Source organism: Labrus mixtus, chromosome 12, assembly GCF_963584025.1.
Source record: "Labrus mixtus chromosome 12, fLabMix1.1, whole genome shotgun sequence".
NCBI classification, from domain to species: Eukaryota; Metazoa; Chordata; class Actinopteri; order Labriformes; family Labridae; genus Labrus; species Labrus mixtus.
Genome location: NC_083623.1, coordinates 2300415 through 2325434, shown reverse-complemented (window position 1 = coordinate 2325434; position 25020 = coordinate 2300415). Strand labels below are relative to the sequence as shown.

The 25020-nt window shown below is 43.7% G+C and overlaps 1 protein-coding gene across 9 annotated transcripts in view; it reads left to right on the top strand.

Moving 5' to 3' along the window:
• The window catches only part of col12a1b (collagen, type XII, alpha 1b), a 115772-nt gene that overhangs the window by 58924 nt on the left and 31828 nt on the right, over positions 1-25020 (top strand). For 5 of the 9 annotated variants that reach the window (XM_061051458.1, XM_061051456.1, XM_061051455.1 and 2 more), the window contains 21 exons: positions 1777-1906; positions 2029-2177; positions 2707-2836; positions 3164-3303; positions 3387-3516; positions 3611-3750; positions 6179-6308; positions 7441-7580; positions 9867-9996; positions 10770-10909; positions 11093-11222; positions 13972-14111; positions 15041-15170; positions 15591-15730; positions 16015-16144; positions 18871-19013; positions 20393-20522; positions 22094-22236; positions 23097-23226; positions 24313-24432; positions 24708-24857. In XM_061051458.1, coding sequence (XP_060907441.1) covers positions 1777-1906; positions 2029-2177; positions 2707-2836; positions 3164-3303; positions 3387-3516; positions 3611-3750; positions 6179-6308; positions 7441-7580; positions 9867-9996; positions 10770-10909; positions 11093-11222; positions 13972-14111; positions 15041-15170; positions 15591-15730; positions 16015-16144; positions 18871-19013; positions 20393-20522; positions 22094-22236; positions 23097-23226; positions 24313-24432; positions 24708-24857 — 2845 coding nt within the window. The remainder of the gene's footprint in view (positions 1-1776; positions 1907-2028; positions 2178-2706; positions 2837-3163; positions 3304-3386; positions 3517-3610; positions 3751-6178; positions 6309-7440; positions 7581-9866; positions 9997-10769; positions 10910-11092; positions 11223-13971; positions 14112-15040; positions 15171-15590; positions 15731-16014; positions 16145-18870; positions 19014-20392; positions 20523-22093; positions 22237-23096; positions 23227-24312; positions 24433-24707; positions 24858-25020) is intronic. The other 4 variants (XM_061051460.1, XM_061051454.1, XM_061051453.1 and 1 more) reach the window with 2 other exon arrangements.

Sequence of the window (25020 nt, the reverse complement as noted above, 5' to 3'; positions counted from 1 at the left end):
CAAAGTGTGTCATCTGCTTCATGACAGCATCCCCGAGCCTGACGGTGTCATCAGACGAGTCCTCCGTTTGGCCTCCTCACATTCCTCCTCAGTGACTCAACAGTGATCAGAGCTGGAAATAACTTTGAAAGGAAACTATGGGCAATATGAAAAGAATCTCAGTGAGTTACACATTTTTATTGTGTCTCTGAGATGTTATGACAGAGCTCCCCCAAACAAAGAGTCAGCGTCCAATCATGATGTCAGTGGTCTCTGATCCCCTAGCTGCGTCAGATGTGTTACCCTGAAGACTCGCAGCATCTGGTGTCCTGTTGTCTCCTGCGGGCTTGTTGACTTTAACATCCGTCATACGAAACCAGACGGGATGTTTGTTTATGCAGGATGAGCTCAGGGTCTCACCACTCTGCTGAAAAATGAAGGAAAAACAGTCAAAAGCAACTCGGGGGAATTGTGCAGATATGATGGAAAAAAAAGATGGAAAACTACTGTTTTTAAAGGGGGAGGGGGAGTAATGTCCTGGACTGATGCTATGTAATATATTATTAAATCTAATAAAATATAACAAGCTGAGAAGAATGATGGCTCTACATTGAGGTGGTCTGTCTTTAACTCTTGTAACTCTCAAATCAAGCAGGACACCCACTGAGGTAATAACGAAGAATCCCAGTGAGAGTCTGCCGGCTTCCAATCATGACAAATCACAATGACACACTGAGAGTGTTTAGTCTCTTTAACTTCCTGTTAGGCCGTCCTATGGGGCGAGTAAGAGCCCACAGTTTGACCCAATAAATGAAGACAAAACACCTCAACAAAGAAGAAATCAAGGGTTTTTAATAAAGCACTTAAATATGTAAATAGTTAACAAAAGTCAACAAAGGACTAAATCAACAAGACAACACTCAATCCCTGACTGAGAGGCACTGCAACCCCAGCTCTACAAGGCGATCAGTAGCTTCACCTGGGCAGAGCTGGAGACAGCAGAAGGGGAGAATTCAGGATTTAAACAGCACAGGGAACAACAAATGACACTCCCACTCAGCAACCAGGATGTTTGTTCCTTCTACTGTTTGACTTTAAAAAACTACTGATCTTAGCAGTGTGCACTTTATGTCAGAGGTCAAACCCAGAAATGATGGAAGATAGAGAGTGGTTGACCAAATTTAAACCGTAGATAGGCTTTTGACCTCTGAAACTGTAGGATTGCCAACTGCAAAAAATACAAAATATTCTATATTGTTATCTAAAAACATGAAATACAATACATTTTGGGTTTTGGATTTCCATTGTAGAGGATGTGGCTCGGTGCTTTCTCGCTCCATGTCCTATTGTTTACGGTGAGAAGGCAGACTCAGAGGGCAGAACAAACACCTAGCTGTGGGAGTGTCACCCACCTGGGGGAGGGGCTACTGCCCTTTGTGATGTCATGAAGGGAACATCTCCAAACGGCCTGTTTGAGCACACATTTTCTGAAAAGTGGAGCAGGCAGAAGACGGAGAGGATGGACTCTTCTCATGATTGGGGGGTTTGTAGACGGACTAGAGACACATGTTAGAGGAACATGGTGAAGTGTATTTTGTATGTGACCTTTAATTCTCATGTGAGACAATGAGAAAGTAACTGTTATGTGTACAACATGACCTTTTGGATAGATCAAGGACATGTGATTTGTCACAGCCAGATTTTGTTTTTTGACTTTGACACTTTCAGTGTTTTATTAAACTTGCCAGTAAACATTTGAAACTTGGTTTCTAAAGCTGAATTGTTTCCGTGTCACAGGCTCAGGTGGGAGGGAAGAAGACCAGCCTCATCCTGCAGAAGCTGGACCCTGACACTCAGTACTCCGTCAGCGTGGCCGCCATGTACCCGACAGGCTTCAGCAAAGACATCTCTGGAGAAGGACAAACCAGTAAGAGACGGGAACACAGGAACACAGTTTGAAAAGTTTACTGCTAGCTTGTTCATTTTGAGGAAGATGTAAAGTAATACCCTCGACTTCATCCTCCTCAAACTGTATATCTGCTCCCTCAGAGCCTCTGGGTGGCGTCAGGAACCTGCAGGTGCTGAACCCCACCATGACCACCCTGAACGTGCGCTGGGAGCCGGCTGAGGGCCGAGTGAAGGAGTACAAGGTCCTCTACGCTCCTGCTGCTGGAGGAGCCGAAAGCATGGTAGGACTGGTAGGGAAAACACCATCTGCTTCCTGTCAGCTGGCACTCTCTGCCGTGTTATTCACTGTGTGTGTTTCAACACGTCTGTCGCTTTAAATCAGTCAAATATCTGAAGAATTCAGCCGTGAATGTTGTGTCTTCTCACCTGTGACATAATCCTCATGCCTCTGCACCTCACCCTCATTTTTCAGTCTGATAATTATTTCGAGCTTCTTTGGAATTAGAGATGAGTCATGCATGTTTAGAAGCTGACAGTAATTCCATTTTCAGGAGATATTTGAAGTTTTCATTTGGCAAAGAGTCTGCAGGCTTGCCCTTTCATAACCTGAGTCTGCTACTGATGGAGAATAACTGGACTGGAGAGTTCCATTAAAGTCTTCTGCATGGCTCAAAGGCAGCAGTGAAAGCTGATGACGCTGCTTCTTTTAACCACATGACCACTTTGCATCATTTCCACTCCCAGCATGCTTGTTTGTCCTTGTGTCTCCTGTCTTGAGTTGTGGCAGCAGCTCATCTATCTGATATTTTGTTGAATCAGGAAACGGTGACCGCAGGAACAACCAACACCATGCTGCGAGGCCTGCAGCCCGACACCCTCTACAGCGTGTCTCTGGTGCCCGTTTACGCTGCAGGAGACGGAAAGACCATGTCTGAAAATGGAAGGACAAGTAAGACTTGGCAACACTCAACATTTTAGTGCTTTTAGAAGCATCATTTCAACTAAGCGCTAAACGGCTTGTTCTTAAAGAGACAGCAGTTGAATTTAACTGTTTCAGACAGAGGCTGAAATGAGGGTTTTAATTTACGGACGCCATTATCAGAATTAAAAATAAAATAATATGTATTTGAAGAAGATAATTAAGGTGTTTTTTTGAGCTGCAAATAATGCAAAGATGCTCTTTAGGTTTTACAGACTGACAAAATGAAAGATGAACATGAGGAGAATATGGGCTCTTTAAATTGTGCGACTAACTCTGAGATCCTCTCGTCTGTAGGGCCACTGGGAGGAGTGAAGAACCTGGTGGTGACGGACCCCACCATGACTTCTCTGGCTGTGAACTGGGAACCTGCTGATGGAGCCGTTCGCCTGTACAAGGTGTTCTATGTACCTGTGGCCGGCGGCCTGGAGGAGATGGTGAGACCCCAAGAAGAGACACTGATAAAGAAGCTGGTTAAGAAGAGAGCACACTGACTGATGTTTTTTTTTTGTATCTATAGGAACAAGTCCCCACTGGCACCACCTCCATCATCCTCAGGAACTTAATGCCCGACACGCCGTACACTGTGTCGGTGTTACCAGTCTACCCAGCAAGAGAGGGAAAACGCCAGTCAGAGAACGGGAAGACATGTAAGTCACTGTCGGGCTTCAAATGTTATCGAGTCAAAAGGTGAAATTAATTTTGATTAATACGGTTAAACAAGAATCATTTTCCCGCTCGCAGTGCCTCTGGCAGGAATCGGCAACATGAAGGTGACCAAACCGACCATCACCACTCTCACCGTCACCTGGAATCCAGCCGATGGGAATGTTCAGGGCTACAAAGTCATCTACGTCCCTACCGATGGAGGGATGGAGATTGTGGTGAGTTCTTCTTCTTCCATTGTTAAAAGTCGTGGGGCGGCGGTAGCTCGGTGGGTAGAGTCGGTTGTCTTGGTAAAGCAACTTTTCACAGAACAAGGTCACAAAGTGCTTCACAAAATAATACCATGAGTTATAACAACATTTTAAAAAATCATACAATGAACAGAAAAAGCAAAATTTTTACAAAATCACATCACATAACGTCCAGATTGAATGTTGTCAGAAGCCGATTTGAAAGGAGAGCCTTCAGCATCAATAGAATCTGCAGAACGTCTGAGAATAGGAAGAGATTTCCTGAGTGTCGGAGCTACAAGTTCAAAGGCATGACCACCTTTAGTTTTCAATAAGACTCGAGGGACAACAAGTAGACGCTAGTCAGAAAGCCTGAGGGGTATAAACAGAGGATCCTTCTCGTGTAAACGTGATTGTGCTGCCTGCTGCTGCTAACGCTCTCTACTTCTTGAAAACATTTTTAAAAATGACGCTGTGCTCAGAAAAAAAACGCTCGGCGGACACGGGGGCTTAAATGTTTAAAGTCTTTATATGTGATTTTTCACTCTTAAATATAAATCAAGTATATCCTCTGAAAATAACTCTGTGAGTCATGACTGTCTACAATGGGTGTAACACCCGAGTCCCACTGTCTGTGATGTTTTCAGAGTTTTCAGAGTCCTATCTTCACTTTGTTTACATCGCCCGGACGGCCGGCTGACTCCTCCCCTCGTGTATAAAAGTTGTTTAATTGAGGGACTAGAGAAAAGAAGAATAACATACTGTACTCACTGCTTAACTGTGTTTCTAGATCACGCTCATTTCAGGTAAATTTACATGCAGTGTGAAGATACCAGCATAATAAAGATCGCTAGCATTAGCATGCTAACACAACAATGCAGCGCCAGTTGTTTTGGTTTCATGCTGGTGCTCAAGGGCGACATCTGCTGGATTAATAAATCACATATAAAGCCTTTAAAAGAGCAGTTATTAACTAATGAAAAATACAAACTAACTCAAGAGGAACATTTAGCCGACAAGTTCTAAACTGTTAATATCATCATTTGACAAGTTTACATCTTTAAATCCAGACAGTTTGATTTGAGCCACAGTGCTGACTTTTGTCAGTTGCACCACCCTGAGTAAAGACCAGTATCTTCTCCAGTTGTTTCAGACTTGACAGCAGTTGGATTTTTACTGCTGGATGACTTTAAATCTGATCTGGAAAATGTTCAAGTATGAAATATTTTGGCACCGATCGTCTGCGTCGAGCCCTCTCGGGTGTTTTTACACTCGATTGAGAAAATGAGATTCTGGGGAAATCTTTCAACGCTTGCTGTTAAAACAAGAGGCAACATTACGATTATAAACTCAGAAGAAAATAAAATGCTGGCTGGGAAATACCCTCCGTTCTGAAAAGTTATTTTTACAGCAACAAAACTGTCAGACGTTGCTTGACTCGTCTGTCTTTAAAGAAACAAGCGATCAAAGCCTTCAGCGGGGATTTATTGATGTCATGCTCTTTGACGGTGTAATCCCATCACGCAGCTGTCACACACCTGCACTTAAACCCTTTATCAACAGAGCATCCCTCATCACTGCATGCCATTTCTGTAGGGTGTATACCTCTGGAGCTTGAACAGAATAAGTGGGTTTAAATCCGGCCGTCAGCGCTCATTCAGACTGAAGAGCTGCGATATATCTGCTCACAACACAGCTGACTGAAAAAGGTTCATGTCAGTTTAGAAACAGTTCATTTGTCTCCGTCCGGTCCATGACACAACTTTTACCCGCCCTTTAGTCTGTCAAAGTACATTTTTACAGAAACATCTCTGAGCTCCTCTGCCAGAGGAATTTGAATGCTGTTCATGTCGTCTCGTTTGATGCTTCGTCCGTTAAGAATGAAAAAGTGTGCACGCCCTGAAAAAAAAAACTGGAATGACTTCAGTTAGTGTGTTTGAGTTGTAGTTTAAAAAAGTCTCACAAATTCTAAAAAAGAAGTTCTGAAAGGAAAGGCTCAGACAACATCTTAAACAAACAGCCGAAATGAGTTTCCTCTGGAGTGCTCAGCATTAGGACGCCCACCCTTTTGGAGGTTTTTTTTGGCACGTCCAACTGGGAGGAGACCCCGGGGTAGACCCAGAGTTTGCTGGAGGTAACGCCTCAGAATCCTTCTGGAGGATCTGTAAAACATTGCTGGGGAGAGGGACATTCTGCGACCCGACCTCGGTTAAACGGAAGACAAATCACAGCACATAAACAGCCTAAAGACATTTGTTCAAGTTTAAGAACAACAATCATTTTAGTGAAATCAAGTGATGTTTAGTGTAAACTCTGGATCCTTGAGGGGGGATCACAGGGCTGTCGGCTGTTTATCAGTGTCTTGGTAAAGTGCTGCTATGCAGGACGTTGAGCTCACCTCCTGTTGTCTTTGCAGGAGCAAGTGTCAGAGAGCACCACCACAACCGTCCTGGAGAAGCTTCTACCAAACACCCGCTACACCGTCACTGTGGTCCCCGTCTACGCTGAGGGAGACGGACCCAGTCTGACCGACAATGGGAAGACAAGTGAGTATCTGAGGTCTATTTATTGAGTTTTTCAAATTTGAGAGGAAACAAACACTAAGAACAATACTGAAAATAAACTAAACAAAAAACCCAACTCAAACTAACAGATGCTGCAAATAATGTATACAAAGACATCAGAAATATTGAGGCCTGTTTTTAAGAACACCTGCGCCGGTTATAAGTTTTAACCTCACTTCTCCAACTTTCCTATGACTTTCCAGCGGCCGTCCTCTGCTACCAGTGTCAGTTCAATAACCACAATGAAGACTGTGCATGATACATACTTTTACTGAAACGCTATAAGACAGGGAACTAAACACCGGTAGCCTAGCGGTTAGCGCATGAGCCCAAAGTTCAGAGCCTCAGTTCCTCGAGAGTGAGCAGTTTTACGTTGAAGAAGATTACTTTTGATTTCCTGAGATCACATGTTGACAGTGGAGAACTTAAAGATGAGTATTTGGGTCACACCTGAGTTCAGCCCTCCAGATCAGTGTCATGACGTTCAGTATAGATTCATTAGTGAACAGTCGGTGTGAAACCTCGAGTGATGTACAGTCTCCAGTTTGATTGATGTCAGGAACGTCCAGATTGGAAGAGTTTTCTAGATGTCGTCTTCAACATGTGAAGTAATCAGAGGAAACGACCTTTAGTTTTCTCCCGGTCCGAGGTTGATTATGTTCTTATCTTGAGATTGCTATGCTTGTTTTCTTTAGTATGAATAATCCACGTTTTGAGCTTCTTGAGATAAATGCATAAAAATTTTTAAAAAAAAATTAAATTGCAAGCCCCAGAGTTCTGCCTCATTTGGTTTTAGACCCCGGTAACTACTCTGGCTTCAGATCACATTCTGCGGTTGATTAATAACTTCTGCTGGGAGCTGTTTGATCGACAGGACCAGAAAATCGCTTCCCCACGGTCCCACAAATCCATGATTGCATCAATCTTAAGAGAGAGCAGAGTAAAAGTGATTTCTGAATGATTGGACCTGGAGGAGAAGTGAACAACTGAACATCTATTTTCTCGCTGTCCAACATCTGAACAAACGGCCCCCTGGACGCCAGTAACCTCTTGACTAGACAGAGCAGCTGTGTGAATCTGCAGTCCAGGCAGTGAATTTATCATCCTGTTTCAGGGCCGCTGGGCTTTGTGAAGAACCTGCAGGTGACCGATCCCACCACCAGCACCCTGAACGTCCGCTGGGAGCCCGCCGAGGGTAATGTGCGCGAGTACATCGTGATCTGGGTGCCCGCTGCTGGAGGAGAACAGGAAGTGGTAAGCCTTGTTACATCACCGAGTTTTAAAACATTCTCTTAATGAAAGTTTATATTTACTGACAGCTATGAAACACTCCATGGCAGAGGAGTAGGCAGAACTCTGCCAGGCTCCAGATGTTGGGATTTCACCAGAAGCCTCTTCATGCTTCATTAGTATCTTTGTTTTTGCGACCGCCTGAAATGTGAACTGGAGATGTTTGTTTTAATTCAAACCACCTTAAAACTGAAAGTTCAGCCACCGCAAAAGTCAAAATGATTGTTCAGTGGCTGTAAGTAGAGAAGAAGTACTTAACTTCATTCTCCTCTTTCCTCTTTGTTTCTGACTTTATTTGATGTTGAAAAAGTCGAACTGCATCTGTTTGCATCTGTTTTCTTGTGTGTGTGGTTTCTTGCATCATGTCCATAAACTTCTTCAGTCTGGGAGTATTTCACCCTGGATACTGTACGGAAAAGGACTGAGTGCAAGATTTTTAAAACAGACCTTTTCTTATCATGGGAGCACCTCGGTAATGTGCGAGACTTTGAAGAGAAGGCATGTCTTTTAAAATCACACATGCACCCCAAATCCCTCCCATTGAAGCCTTTTCCCCAACATATTCATACTCCTCAAAAGACTGCTGAAGTTTCTGCATGTGTGAACGCAAACAAGTAGAATTTTTCTCTCTGACTTCAGCCGGAGTTTCTCCTCCAGACCTCCTCGTATTTATTCTGCAGAAAGTCAGAGTGAGCTGATGTGAGAACGCAGCAGGATATAATCAGGAGAATTCACCTGGAGCCAGTGGGAGGGGCCAGTGGGAGGGGCCAGTGGGAGGGGGTGGTGATGTTTCAATACTGACTGTCTGCACGCCACCTCTACCATCTCCGTGCTCTAATCAACCTGCTGCTGCATGTTTCATGTTCTCCAGGATGTTCTTCTCCACTCTTTAGTTCACATTGAGATTATCTTCAACTACACACAGCATTGATAGAAAGACACATGTTCTCATTATAGAGTCTTATAAAGCACTTCAACATTGTTCATTTAAGGTCATGTCTTGCCTCAGGAGACACCCCCCCCCCCCCGTCTGACAAGGATAGTCTCCCGCTGTGAGGTGCATGTGTGAACCACAACATCAGGAGGATTTAAGGGGGCGGTCCTCTTAACATTCTCTAGAAATAATAATCAGGAGTGCATGTGTGAAAACAGCTTTGGACCACAGCTGAATTGGAGCGAGACGGAGCAGGAGATAAGGGGATAATAAAACTTTTTTATTTTGTTTTTTTTTAAAAAAACATCTGTTGTGCTTAATCCCAAATTCTTCTTCTTCTTGGCAGAGGTCGTTTGTAGATAGAAGAACGAGACACACAGCCATTTATTTACAATATCAGAAGTGTAGATTCATGATGATATATGAGCGGTCAGTGTTTGTCTCAGTTTGTCCCAACATGTACATCATTTCTTTTTGGATTCCGTCTAGTTGGAAGGGAAAAGTTTTGTCCTAATTCTTCGTTTTGGCCTCACATTCAGCCGTGGAGCGCTGCCCGTGGCGTGAGATGGTGAAACTTTGCTTTTAAAGCAGTTTCATGCAAGAAATGTTTTCCTTTTCCGATCCTGGAAAAAGAACCTGATCGTCAAGTTATCTTCAGATGAAAACCTCTGGATAACTGTGCTGTCTTTTAAAAATCTACATTCACTCACTGTCTAATGGGAAACATGTCCCAGTGATGTGTGCTGGTTTTACATTTCTCCTGTTTTCTATAAAGCAGTGACAATATCTTCAGGGGGTCACTTTCATGATCATTCAGTTCAAGAAATGTCGTGAAGTGGGGATCATTTGTTTGGAAAACAACTGAAGTTATCTCATCTTTTTTGGCAGATTTTTGTGGAACTTATTAGATTAAGGTTTGATATTTGCAGAGAAAGGCTCGAAGCAGTGCATGCAGAAGGAAAGGCTACTCCACTTCTTTGCTGCCAGTTATGTGGTTAGCGTCGAAGGTCTGGACTGTCCCAGGACGGCTGTTGAAGTGGGAAGCTTTCTGCTTTAATCCGACTTTATCTCTGTGCTTTCTACTGTTCCTGTGACTGAGCTGCACATGGACAGTTACTGACTGAAGCTGCATCCAAGAAAAAACTGGGCTCGCAAAACATTCAACTGTAACATCGTTCAGGCCGAGAGCCTCTCTGCATCTACCAAACTCTGCCAATTCTTTTTTTCTTTCTTTATAACGTCTTTTTGGAGAGTTCTCCAGATCCTAAAGTTCAACCCGTTCAAAGCTGTTTCTCTTCTCCTCCTCCTTCTTGCAGGACCAGGTGTCCGGGTCCACCACCTCCACCGTCCTGAAGAACCTGGAGCCGAACACCGAGTACACCGTCAGCCTCGTGCCCGTCTACCACGAGATGGAGGGCAAATCTCAGTCTGCAAACGGGAAAACGAGTGAGTTCACATGAGGCTGTTGAGTGATTTGTGGATTAAGGACGTGGCCTTAAGATGAGCCAGAGCTCGTTTCACTCGATGTTTTTTTCTTGTGAAGTTGGAAAAAAGAAATTGAAAAATGTCAAAATTTTACGCTCCACATGGGCCGAAAACTCTCTGCAGCTCAACGGGAGCTATTACAACACTATAAACTATTTAAATACCAGTGAAACAAGACAGCACCAAGAGGAGACCATCACCCAAATATATATATATATATATATATATCTATTATTTTTTATTTAGGAAAAGCATTCTTCACACATTAGTAATTACACATATTAGCAGAATAATTGCAAGACTCCTCCCTCAAACTTTCAAACATTGAAGCACTTTATTTGCAGAAAGGGGGGGGGGGGGGGGGGGGGGGTACGATGCTCGCAGTATATTTAACAATTTAGCTCTTCCAAAGATTTTTTCATATTCAACTAACATGACATTAATTAAATTGAAATTATTTACAAAAGAACACAGGAAGCTTTCACCTTGGAGGGGTAGAGACATAAAATGAAATACAGAGCAGGTTAACGGATGAAAGAAAATGACAAAAATGAGGAAATAACACCGATGTACTCTACAATACATGTACAATAAGTGAAATAAAATCAGGTCTTATAGGTTTGACATATTCAGTCCATTTGGTCCATATCCTGTAGAATCTATCCTTCTGAATCATCCAAATATTTGTATATGAAGTGTAAAATCTGAGTGTCTGTAACTGCTTCTCTGCTCAGATCCGTTGGGCGGCGTGAAGAACTTGCAAGTGGTCGACCCGACCATCAGCACACTGACAGCCCGCTGGGATCCAGCCGTGGGAAATGTTCGCAGCTACAAGGTCTTCTACGCAGCTGAACCAGGAGGCGAAGAGCGGATGGTAGGAACGCTTTTTATTGGACTGTCTCTGGCGGTTAGAGTCAGGGTTTTTATTTCCTGTCAGCAGCTTTGAAATGTTCTAATATCTCTTCATCTGTTTTTTCTTAAAATAAAAGACATCCTCACTTTTATCACTGTGAGCTCGTTTCATGCTGACAGAGGTTTTGATATATTCCCTGAACAGGAGGAGGTTTCAGGAGGCACCACCAGCACCATCCTCAGGAACCTGGAGACGGACACCGTCTACAATGTGGCTGTTGTTCCGGTTTACCCGGACGTGCAGGGCATTCGACAGGCAGAGAAGGGAAAGACAAGTGAGTGACCCAGCGTATTATTAAAGGGGACATATTATCTCCCCTCCTCCACCTTTTCAAACAGTCCCCTCCTCCACCTTTTCAAACAGTCCCCCTGTGGTCTAAATGAAACATCTGTTCTGTGCTTTGGTCAAAATATAACATGAATCAAGCACCAGAGGAGGTTTGTGACCCTGTATAAACCAGCTCTCTCAGAACGCTCCGTTTTGGTGTGTGTGTCTCTTTAAATGTAATGACCCCCCCCCCCCCCCCCGAGTTTTCCCCGTAGTCATCACTCCTCTGTAGAGAGAATAAAAATGGAGGACCTGAGCTAAAGTTTTGTTCTAGATACCAGAGGAGGGGAGGGGATTTCTTTTTACCAGAATCCCACTGTGACATCACAAGAAGAGCACATTTGAAACAGAGCATTATTATCTGTGTTGTAAGACTTATGCAGACCACAAACAAAGGACTGGATGGTTTATTTCACATGTTGTGGGTCAGTAGACTCTCAGGTTACACAGATATATGTTCAGAAACACTGAAGAAGTGGATTTTTAATAACATGTCCCCTTTAACTCATGATGTGTGAAGTGTTTCACATAAACAGAAAAAAACAGAAAAACAGCCATAACTGTGAGCAGGTCTAAGTCTGAGCCAGCCCTGACTATAAGCTTTATCAAAAAGGAAAGTTTAAAACCTACTGACTGGTCGTGAACAGGGTGACCCATACCAATACAAGACCATTAAAGACACAGTCAGTGTCATCTTAACTTCATTTAGGAACATTTTAGTTTTTGATTCACATCTTTAGGACGTTAAAAAACACAATGAAGGACCTTTGTGAAGCAGAGCGATGTCAGCACGGAGGGGCGGCATGAGGCCTAAACGGCATTAAAGTTGGGACTGGAAGAGTCCTTGGGCGCATGTTGATTTTATTATTTGATTATTCCTCGCTCTTCGCTTCAAATGATGCCTGAGAGGAAAGTTTCGTTTCATTGAGTCTGTTGATTACTCCATTTTCTTTTCCCCACGTCGCTCTCTCTCGTGGGCTGTCGGTGACGGAGACTCAGATGTAAGCTGGGGGGGGGGGGGGGGGGGGGGGGGGGGGTGGATGCAGTTTTTGGAGGAGTGGAAATGTGCCCATGATTCAATGAAGTTAAATATCTTTATTCCCTGGTGTGTTAAAAGCTGTGTGGACCTGGATCAAACTTCCAAACATTTTCTAAAAGATGCTAAACATTTTCAGATCACAGTAATGATTTGATGAGCTCTCCCCGTTGGTGCATTCAAGGACAATCCGACATCTGAAGAACGGTTGTTTTATGGCTACTATAAAACCCCCATTAATGAACAAACTGATGTTTGTGATTTATTTATTTATTGCATCTTTGTCTTCATTCTGTTTTTTATTGTAACTCAACCCGACTTAAAAAGCACAGATGAGATGAACAGATAGAAATAATTCAAGACAAAACAAAACAGCAGAGATTAATCTAGCATTGTTTTAGACACAACAAGTAAAGCCCATCTCTTTATAAACATTCTCCATTCTTATCCAAAACAAGAGAGTTGAATGTGGCCAATTTTTCCAGCTTTCTTTGAGGAGGAAGCAAACAGGAAGATTTGGAACAGAGAAAAAAATCTCTGCAGACAGACCTGAACTTGCACCGTACCTGCAGCCTCTAAAAATGCAAAATCCTCTTCACCATGTTCCTCTAACACTAACATGTGTCTCTAGTCCGTCTACAAACCCCCAATGATGAGAAAAGTTCATCCTCTCCGTCTTCTGCCTGCTCCACTTTTCAGAAAATGTGTGCTCAAACAGGCCGTTTGGAGATTTTCCCTTCATGACATCACAAAGGGCAGTAGCCCCTCCCCCAGGTGGGTGACACTCCCACAGCTAGGTGTTTGTTCTGCCCTCTGAGTCTGCCTTCTCACCGTAAACAATAGGACATGGAGCGAGAAAGACCGAGACACCCAAGCACCTTCCAGAGAGGGGGCGTGGTCAGACACAGCTCATTTACATATTTAAAGGTACAGACACAGAAACAGCCTGTTCTGAGCAGGGGCTGAAATAGCTGTGGGAGTGTGCCCCACCTTGGGGGAGGGGTTACTGCCCTCTGTCATAAACCATCATGGAAATGTTGACTGATGTATTCCTGACATCACGGCTGCTACTTATTATTGTAATATTTCCAGCAGCTGACTTGTGGTTTGTTCTTCATTCCACCAATGCCACAGTACAACAACACACCTTCTGGAAAAATCATTGTTTCCTCCTCGAGTTCTGAATTCAACCAAATCCACAGTCTGCCTGGGAGATAGGGAGTGTGCTACATTAAATCACTTTGTTCTCAATCAGCTAAAACAAACCAGAAAACCAACCAGTTTGATCCGTAAAGATGCAGAACGAGAACACAGACCCCTCGTTTATAGAGCTCACAATAATGAACATAATGAATGCCACAACTTCCCCGTCTCTGCCACATCTGCACACCCTGATGTGGTTTGTTCTGCACCTCCTCAGGACAAAACAAGTGCATAGGATTATCTGCTGCAGTCCAGTGTTCAGAGAAATTCTTTTGAGTAAATAAAGAACTTCCTGATAGGGATGTTTTTGCATCATTGAAGTCCAGAAATGTTAGATACTCCTCTGTGATTGACAACCTCCCCGATGTTCAGACATCTGGAGCTGTCGGGGTTTGAATCCCACCCATCCTGTGCTCCAAACAAACAGTGAGGGTTAACTCTCTGGCGTCTCTTTCAGAGCCTCTGGGTGGAGTGAAGAATCTGCAGGTGAGCGACCCCACCACCAACTCCCTCAGGGTTCGCTGGGAGCCGGCCGAGGGCGACGTCAGGCAGTACCAGATCATCTACGTCCCCACAGGCGGAGGAGCTGAGAGCGTGGTAGGTTCTCTATCTGGAGGTTAAAAAAGCTTGAGCAACGTGTTGCTGTGAGTGTTACTGGAGCTTTTTGACCTCTTCAAGCCTTTCACTCTTCCTGAGAGTTAGTGAAGATGTTCCAGACTATCCCACTCTGCTTCCTTCAGGTTTTCTATCCAGCTCCCCCACTAACATAAAATGAGGGATTTGGACTTTGTAAAGGTCCTATGTGGAGACCAGAATCACTTTGTATCCTCCTTTAAAAGGAAAGGGTAACATAGAAGAATTCAACTTGAGTATCCTGGATTTAATCAGATTTTTTAAGTAACCCCTTTTTTGTGTTTGTGCATTTAACATCATATCCTGATTTCAAAAACTGGGACGAGACTTCCCTCCTGATTTAAGAAACCTGATTTTGCTACAGGTGTCACTAGTTTGCAACACTGGTTAGATTAGCTAAAATTTACAGTCTGTTAATCTTTGCAAACTGACCAAATGCAACACAACACCGCCTGATGCAAAGTTTTTATCCGGTTTTGTTTGCTAGTGTTTTCTTGCTTCAAGAGCCGACAACGTGCGACCTAGATTAAAAAGCAAAATAGTGAAAAGTGAAAAATGTGAAAAAAGTAAATTCATCCAGATTCCTTCAGAGCTAATCTGTCTGATAAACTAGCTCGCTGACTGTTTGTAAAAAACATAATCAGCAAATTAACAAAGGGACCAACATCAAATCCATGAGTTAATAAGAGTTAATGTGTTTGTCCCTGTTTCTGATGATTGCCAGAATCCTGTGGGGAGAGGGTGTCTGCATCCAGAGTAACTAAATAATCTGAGAAATCTCAAAATCTTGTAAGAAGCTGTTTCATCGCTTTCTCAGCAGCATGAACAAGAAGTCCTTCACTCGGTCAGTAAAATAATGATTTTTCTCTTGTTTTATTTTCCGTCCTCGACAGACTCAGGTTTCAGGAATGTCCACCAACACGGTGCTGAGAGAACTGAAGCCGGACACCGAGTACAAAGTGACGCTGGTGCCCATCTACGCCGACGTGGAGGGAAAACGCTCGACTGAGAACGGAAAGACAAGTGAGTTCGGTCGAAGCAGAGACGCTAACACCACGTCCTGACCCGTGTCTGTTTGACTGCAGATAATCCACCTAACAACTTTTAACAATCAGTGTGTGAGCGCTCTTAGACTTTGGGACATTTCATTAATGGTGTTGAAAGAAGCGTTTAGGACTGAAGAGATGCTAAGAAGCTAACTCTAAGATACTTTCTATTACAGTCAAATTGTAAATATCAACGCAGCCCATAGGATGTTTCATAATTTGTATAAGTTCATAAAATGAAGAAAGGTACTTTGAAGGTCACCTGATGTCACAAAACAGAGCTGTTGATTCTCCCTGAAGTCGTCAAAGAGAGTCTTTTGTTTCTGCCGCTCTGACTCGACGGTAACTCCAACAGGAAATGGACACATCATGTAACGTCTGTGTGTTGTGTTGTCAGAGGCGCTCGGAGGAGTGAAGAACCTGCAGGTCACCGAACCCACCACCAGCTCCCTGAAGGTGCGCTGGGAGCCGGCGGAGGGCAACGTCCGCCAGTATCGCATCTTCTACGTCCCCGCAGCGGGAGGAGCCGAGGACATGGTGAGACATCATCGATCTTCTTTTACTACTCTGTACCTTCTGATGTCATGAAGGAGAGCACATCCCCCCACCCCCCGTTGTGTCCAATGTCCAATCAGCAGCCTCTCATCAACAGAAGCCATTGGCACTGGGATTTGTAGTTTCCACCCAAAACAATAAAAACTTTGATGCAACACTTCCTGTTCACAACCAGCTGTTTTTATAAATGACAGAAAGAAAGAAATGAAAACCTAAAGATGGACGTACTAATCGTTGTTTACTTGTGTTAATCGTTGTGACCACAGGAGCAGGTGTCCGGCGGCACCACCAACACCGTCCTGAGAAGCCTGCTGTCAGACACTCCCTACACCGTCACCGTGGTTCCAGTGTACCCCGAGGGAGAAGGTCAGCGCCAGGCCGACAAAGGAAAGACACGTAAGTCCTCCGACCTTAATGTACATGTGAGACAGCAGAATGAAGAATGAAGAGCAGTGATTATACAACAAACATCTGCTTTTATTAAAAGAACCTTTGGAAATACAGAACATTAAATAAATCTAGTCCTGTGGAGGGAAAAGGCATTCAGTCCAAGAAATAAAATAATCCTCTCCTTTGAAGCCAGCTCTCTGCTGAGAGTGAAACACGAGATGCGCTCCATTAGTGCGGGGCATAAATTCAACATTTGTTTTAGTTTGTCCAAATATGTTTTCATGTGCACTTAATTCTTCACATCCATCACGTCCTCAAAGGCTCCTGTTAGCCCCCTTCAGTCATCGTTATTCAGACTTTTGAGTCTTTTTTGAAGCTCCCATGGTGAGAGTGTCACTCTGCATCTTTTGCTTTTGTTAGATAATTTACTCTCTGGCTCATTTTTTACTAATAAGTACAACAAGAGTTTTGGAATTGCGCCGATAATTGGAACGTAATCATTGTGACAAACTATGTCAGATCAAATTAGCTCCACTAAAAGTTGTTGTTCTTGGGGCGCTGGTGGCGCAGTGGTGCAGTGGTTAGTGCGTGCACCCCATGTATGGAGGCCCAGGTTTGAGTCCAGCCTGTGGCTCCTTTCCTGCACGTCATTCCACTCTCTCGCTCCCTGATTTCCAACTCTATCCACTGTCCTATCTCTCCATTAAAGGCACAAAAAGCCCCAAAAATTAATCTTTAAAAAAGTTGTTCTTGTCACTGACAGGCTCAGGGTGTTAATCTGAGTGTGTGACCTGCAGAGACAGAACTACGGTACGATAAGACACAACAGGATATGACACACTTTATCGTTCCCTTTGGGGAAATTAGTCTTGCACTCAAAGTGTTGCAAACAATCAGCTGCCTCCACAGACGAGTCAATAAATAAAAACAACAGAAAGAACAAACCAGTGCAGAAATAAAACAGAGCAGTGACAGTGTGTCTCTGCATCAACTGTATGAAAGGATCAGAAGTGAACCCTGATACCACTCACCTGGACTAAACTTACCCATCATGCTCAGGCTCACAAACATCTTTATAGAGAAGCAGAATCCCTCAGCATCAGTCAGAGAGGCTGAAGAGTTACACAGAAGTTTTAGACTGAAAAAAATCAAACCAGAGAAGAAGAAGAAGAAGGAGACGCTCTCTGCTCAGAGCTGCTGGTTGCGGTTTGACGTCCCGCTGTGTTTGCTGGTTTTGTTTCAGCACAGACGGCGGGCCCTGCTGAATCAGCAGAAATGCATCCTGGGTTGTTTTTTTTTATTGCCAAAGACCACTCCAGCAAAGAGTTAGACAATAAATAAAATACTCTCGTCTGGGTCGGAGGACTCATTGATCGGTCGTCCAGATGTAACAGGATGCACAAATAAACGTTTGAAATTAAAGCTTCATATTCACATTACATTAATGACAGTCCTGGGCCATGATTGTTTGTCTGCACCGTTTTTGAGCTTGAATCATTTTTCCATTTTTAGATTTTCATCATAGACTGTGTGACTCTGACAAAACGTGTTCAGCGTCTCATGAATCGGCTGCTTCCAGCGGTGAACCATTACCGTCTTGTCCGCCGTGACTTACTGCTCCCTCATTGTGAGTCAGTCCAGTTGACTAATATGAGCCCGTGTTTGACGTTAATGATCTTTTTATTACCAGTAACTCAATCCAGTTTTGACTGTTTCTATCCCAGGAGGAATTTGTCACATTTTCATCTGGACAAAAAAAAAAAACAAAGTTTGAGTCCAACAATCTCAAAAGCTGCAAGAAAACGATTAATAAGACAAAATTAGATGAAGGTGATGTAATCTCTCTGAAGGTAATTTTGTCCTTGGATGATAGAATTGAAACATCCTGAGAGAGGCCGTCTTCTGTCCTCTGAAGGATTTAAATGATTAAGGTTTAATGAGGTTATACAACATCAGGGAGAAGCTTTTTCAATCTGGAGCTTTTTTTTTCTTAATTTGGAGAGCAGGCTCAGCTTACGTCTACCTACCTACTGCATCTAGCTTTGTTTTATTGGGTAAAGTTCCAAATACCAAGGGGATCAGCACATCTGCTTCGGTTTAAAAGGGAAGTTAAGGGCTTTTTGCATAAACCGAAATCTGTGCTACTTCTCCCTGCACATAGACACCATAAAATGACACAGGAGACTCAGCGTCTGATTCCAACCTCTAATTTCTACTGTGATGCACGTCGTCCTTGCTCTCCAAGGAAAATTATTCCTCCATATTAAATGTTGTTGAAAGACAGAAAGAAACTGTGCGACTGCTCCAACAAAAAAAAAGCAGCTTGTTTTAATTTGAAGATTCTCCAAAACAGAGCAGACGTTTTAGAGAAGTATTGATGGATCCCCGAAAAAAGGTCGTCTGAGGTGAGGACCTTTTTTTGTAAATGATTAAAAGACATTTTATTTATTGTTCTGTCACATGGATGGTACTAAAAGAGCGACACAGCTGCACACAAAGCAACTGTTGTAGAGTTTTCTGAATCATGGCATGCAATCAAAACAGTTTAAATCTTTCTCCTCTGTGGAAGACCCTCAAAGACATTTTTAAGGTACTTGAATTCACAAATCCATCAGCGTTCTTTTTCTTTCTCTGCCCTGAAATCGGATGTACGTCAGACAAAGCTGAAGTGAAAGAAAGTCTGCACCCCTCCCCTCACTTCACTTTCTCTTGACCTCTGTGACCCCCTGCAGTCCCACGCACGCCACCCAAGAACATCCAGGTGTACAACCCCACCCCCAACAGCCTGAACGTTCGCTGGGAGCCCGCCTCAGGCCAGGTTCAGCAGTACCGGGTGACTTACTCCTCCCTGACTGGAGCCAGACCCAGCGGGACGGTGAGTAACTCTCTACCAGGCTGTTAAAACACAAACTGTCATTATGGGTTAGTATTTCCCCTGGAGGGGCGGGTCGAGGTGGTTTCCTTCAGAGATGGCTGTCTGTACTCACAAAGGAGGGATTACAGCTACAGATGTAAAGATAACAGAGGAACAATCTGTGACATGTTCATTTAACCTGCTATAAAACCCTGATTCATTTTTTCCCACTGTGGAGAAACGAGGGCTTCATGTGAACACTTGTTGGAAACGACTTTGATTATTTTGGAATAAATGGGACGTCATCTCGTCCCTCTGATGTTTGTTTTGTTTTGTTTGTTTTAAGATAAAGACGATATCAGGACGGACAGGGCGGCAGGAATAACCTTTTTCATTACTGAATGATCCATTGATTATTATTTTGATTACTTGAATGTTGATGTTATCTTCAGATTAAATCCCAAAGGTCCAATAAATGGAACAGCGGGGCTAATTTTAGCCTTTTTAGGAGTGTTTATGTTTCACCCTCATATTTTAGAGGATTTTTACTGCAGTCCAAATTCAGAAGATTATAGAGAGCTGAAGTAAAACAACTCTTCAGTTATAACACACACAAAAAAGTGATTCCTTCATAAAGTAAGAGAGCCGCTCCGCTTCATGAAATGCCTGCATGACGACGACTCCCATTTGATGTAATTAATTGTTTTTTAAAAGCACAATTACTGAATCCATCGGCCTCCTTTTTGGAGTTGACTTGAAGGGATTTGACTCCGGGCCAGCAGGCGCACGCATATGTGCTTCCATTTGTTGGACCTCAACACGATCGTCACTGAAGAACCTGTTTCATGATCTGCGGTGCCAGAGCGCGAGTCCAAAACGCTGAGAGATATTTGCTTTAACTAAAACAAAATCTCTAGATGAGGTCTGTACTGGAGTTCAAACAGAAATTATTTTTTTTCCCATGATGTCATTGGACCCAATTTTTTAATGGCCTACAAAACGGGCTTGAAAGCGGGGGAGAGATGCCGTGATAATCCCAGTGACAAGAGACGCTCTGCAGCCATTTATGTCGTCAGGGCAGCGTGTCTGAACCTGCTCCGACTCGCTGACAGACCCTCACTCTCCTCTCTGCAGAAAACTGTTTATCCAACTGTCCGCTCGCTGATGGAAGGATTTGTTTGGCATCTAACCTCCCAGGACTTTTGTTAGTGTTTCATGAGAACTCTGGCAGCGGAAAGCTGAAGGAGATAACTGGATGTGTGATGAGCAGTGAGGTCATTATGTACATTACCTCTGCCAGATGTTTAAGTCATACATGAGGAGAAGACCCCGACCCCCCCCCCCCCCCCCCCCCCCCCGGCCTTGTCATGATGTAATGATGATGATGATATATATTTCAGGTCATGGTTCCGGGAACTATTACCAACGCCTTCCTGGACAACCTGATCCCAGACACCCCCTACTCGGTCTCTGTGAAGGCTCTGTACGCCGACGGGGAGGGGTCGCCAATCAAAGGCAACGGCAAAACACGTAAGTGCAACAAACAGCCGTCCGACACGCTGACACTGTGTACAATCAAGAGTCTAAACTCACGCTGACTTGTTGTTTACGTCTACATGGGAGTCAGATGCATGGATGCGTTACAGCTTCTTGGCTGCAGCGCAACATGTATCCGTCTCAATAAGCGAGGTCATCGTCAGTGTCAACATGTGTTTGTGAACACAGCTTCTGTCAACAGATGACGTTAGCTTAGCATGAGTCAATGATCCAGCGCAGCTTTCCAAGTGTGATTAATATTCATGAAAGAAAAAGCTTCTACTGTAAACAGTCAGTGCCAGAGAAGAAGAAGAAGAAGAAGAAGAAGAAGTCTGCTACTCAAAAACTAAAGGAACAATGATTGTAGCGTCATCAGTTATGTCAACAAACGTCAGCAGTATGAGGCTATGAGCCGAGCACGTTATCCGCTTACTGTTTATAAAAAGAGCTGAAGTACCTCACAGGTAACTTTCCAATTTTCTCTGTAGAAACAGTTTTTATTAAACATTTTGAAACTTGGTTTGAAGCAACAATGGGTAGCTTTTTCCACCTTAAAGTCAGGGTTGGTGATTTTCTAAAACTAGCATGATTTTTGAAAGTAGCAGTCTGCACCCAGCCCCTCCCCTACGTGCTCCCTCTTAAGCCACGCCCCCTCCCTTACATGCACGAGCGCCGTTAGTCCAGAAGCGGACCTCAGCTCATGCTTTGAGTGTGAGCTAGAGCACGCAAGGGGTAGAGAGCGAGCAGGGAGACAGGGAGGCGTCTGATTGGTTCATCAGATTGGTACCTCGTGGCAGACATTGGTTGAAGTTTTTACAGACTTACAAACTGATACAGATGACGGATTTTCTTTTGATCTAATAGCACAACAACTTTCAACTGGGAGAATTGCGTCTCGCTCATGTCCACAGCGCTTTACGCCCCTAGTTCACACAGCAGCCTTCGGTTAACATTTTACTTTCACCATGTCTTTGACAGCTTAGCCATCCTCTGTTTGTCTACAAACGCATGTTGTCTGGGACACCAGTATGTTTGTTACGACAGTGCAGTTGCACTCAGAGACCTTCGGTGGGCGCCAAAGCCCACCAAACCAAATTCCTACATACTGTTGCTTTAATGTGGCGTTTATGTAACTTTGCCTAGAGAAGTGTTTTGGCGCAACAGATCTGTGTGTTTGATTCAACTTAATAAAAGATCTAATAAGTCATGAAAACATCCTGCTCTGTGCATGGTGCTGTTTTAATATCCCCTTATATCGACTTTGAATAAATACGAACAGATGTGTAGAACTTTAAGTAGCATTAGCTGGCATGCTCACTATGACAGCTGGCTCATCAAAATCAAAGAAATGTATCCGTTCCCTTTGACCAAAATCAGAGAACTTTTCTGTTGGGTTCAGTGGTGACCCAGATCACTCTGATCTGAGGCCGCACTAAAGATAACTCATTGGGTTTCTTTCAGCTCAGGATAACTTCTCCTGATGTACATTACAACCAAAGTTTGTCAAATTGTAAAGGTTTGTATTTGTGTGAGGTAATATGTTGTTTTTTTTTTTTTTCTTGCAGTGCCCCGTGGCGGTCCCAGGAACATGCGTGTGTTTGACGCCACCACCAGCACCCTCACCCTCGGCTGGGACCACGCAGAGGGTCCTGTGAGGCAGTACAAGATCGCCTACGCCCCGCTGACCGGAGACCCCATCACTGAGTTTGTAAGAAAACCGCTGAAAAAAGTCTGTTACACTTCAGAGGAGCTAACCCTTCATTTATTAACACAGTGATATATTTATTCTTCTCACCAGTTTAGAGTTAAAACAGAGAATCTCCTCATTTCTTAAAAACCTCAAGTTACAAATGAAAATCAAATCTCCAGCTTCCTTTCAGATATCGAGGTTTTTCTTTGGCATACACTCTCACTCTGCGTGATGTAGCAAACAAACTATGCAGTGAAGTCACGTCCCAGGATTCCCTCGACTCACTCACGTTATAAATCATCGATTATAGAGACTCATTACAGGTTCTGTAAAACAAACACCATAATTTGGGCCATAACCGTTATTAATAGTCCTGAGGAGGGTGTGGACGCCGCAGCAGCTGTGCCCCCCCCCCCCCCCCCCCCCCACACACCTCCCCTCGTTAGCTTAGCGCCTTCCCTGCATGAGTCAGCTAACTGCTGAAAGGACGTCTGCAGAGAAAACTTATAAATGCCCCCCAATTATTATAATTCAGCATCTGTAAGTAATGGAGCAGATTGTGTTTGTACACAGAATCCACAAAGTCGACCGAGCTGCAATGATCTGCTTCATGTCAGCGGCTAAACGACTTCCTTCATGCTTATGAAAGATTACGCAGCTGAAGGAATGGAGAACTAATTTTTCAGGCTTGGATGCTGAAACTGTGGAAATGCACATATTTCAACATTTAAAAAAACAAATCCCTTTTGTCTTTTTAAACTCTCAGCCCCCAAAATCAAAAGCCAATTGAAAAAAAAAAGTCAGTCCTTAAATCTGACAGAAAGTTCCTGTCAGGACATAAAAACACTCTGACACTCTGTATGGTTTTGGATCTTCAGGCCACAGTTCCAGGAAACAGAAACAACGCCCGGCTGCAGAATCTGCTCCCTGACACGCCGTACAACATCACCGTGGAGGCCGTGTACGCCGAGGGCCCCGGAGGGTCGCTCAACGGAAACGGACGTACAGGTGAGGCAGCCGGAGATTTTAAAAAAGCTGTTTCAGGAGGTTTGACAGGAAAAGGAGAAGCTGTGCAGTATGAGGATAAACAGAAGGAAACCTGGTTAAAACATGATCAACCTGGGTGAATGAAAAGTGAATCTACGCTGGTTGTTAAAGATTTTTAACATATAAAATCTTTTGGATCAGCTCCTGGTTTCCTCACACCTTTAGATTGAAGTATTTTAGTCGCAGCTTTTTTAAAAAAGAAGGTTTCTCTGAATCCTCCACAACATGCTGCAATCTTTGATCTCTAAAACACTTCCTGCTAATCTGTCTGCAGCTTTAACAGCAACACAAAGATGACTCCATAGTTTTTGTTTTTTAACAATATTTTTATTTACATATATTTTTACACATATAACTAAACTACAATAAACACATTTAACACACTCAAATACAAGACGTACATAAACATTACACACAGCGATCTTAAAAGGATCATGTGCTCTGATGACAAAGAAACTCCAGTAAAGGTTTCCACATATTTCCAAAGATGACTCCATAGTTTAAAAGAAAAGTTTGATTTGATGCGTTTGGGATCTCTCAGCTGGACGTAGACTGTCGGCTCTATTTTTCTTTTAGGCATCACACTGTAAGAAGTTCAAACTTCAGTCAGCGGTACGTGAGAACCTTCAGTCTGTGGTTTGTGCTGCTGCGGTTGAACATGTGAAGTCTTTGTTTGAACTCGCTCACGCTGAGCTTCCTGCTGCTGATGTAACAAGGAAACACTCAGACGGCTCCACAGAGAGAGACGAGTCTGCATGAGAAAAGAAATACAGACGATAAACCGCCAACATGTGTTCGCTTCACGAGTTCAAAGTGCAGAAATCTGTCAGGAGCTAAAGCGACTCTTCACAGGTCAGCAGGAGATGAAGTGATACTAAAGAAAGTGTACGAGATGCTTCATGTAAGAATCAATGTTTCCCAAATTTGACCTTTTAATGAGGAAGTTCTTCAAATGTAGCTTTTCATGCAGCCTGCAGGGAGAGACTGTTGTTGTTGTTGTTGTTGTTGTTGTTGTTGTTGACTCGTCGTCTCTCCTCTCTGTCGCAGTCGGCCTGTTGAGTCCCAGAAACCTTCGGGTCTCAGACGAGTGGTACACCCGCTTCAGAGTGGCCTGGGACGCCGTGCCGGCTCCCGTCCAGGGGTACAGACTGATCTACTCTCCTGCAGGTGAGACGAGACGAGACACACACACACACACACACACACACACACACACACACACACACACACACACACACACACACTTTATGAACATCTACATCATACAGTGGGAAGTTTTCAACCTTTGATTCCACTTTTTCTACAGCTTCAGAATATAATCTGGGCGTTTGCAAAAATGTGGTCTCGACTTTTTGTTGCTTGTTGCCCGACTGTGAGCGAGCAGGTTGAAAGTGTTTCATTGCTGTCCCTTTCTTTCTTTGTCTTTGTCTTTGTGTCGTCAGGCTCTCAACAACCCCCCGTAGATTTCTTTGTGGGCGACGTGACCTCTTACACTCTGCACAACCTGCTGCCTGGAACCACCTACGACCTTAAAGTGGTCGCTCAGTACACCGGCGGCATGAGCGGACAGCTGCCTGGACAGGGAACAACACGTATGTACACATTAGCTCATTAACCCCCCCCCCCCCCCCCCCCTCCCCTTTGGTAGACTTTTTAAAAGTCTGAAACAGAAACACAACGCCTCATTAGAAGCTGACATCGGACAGCAACATGTCTTAACACAAACAGAGTCCCAGTTCCTCCGGGCTACATGTC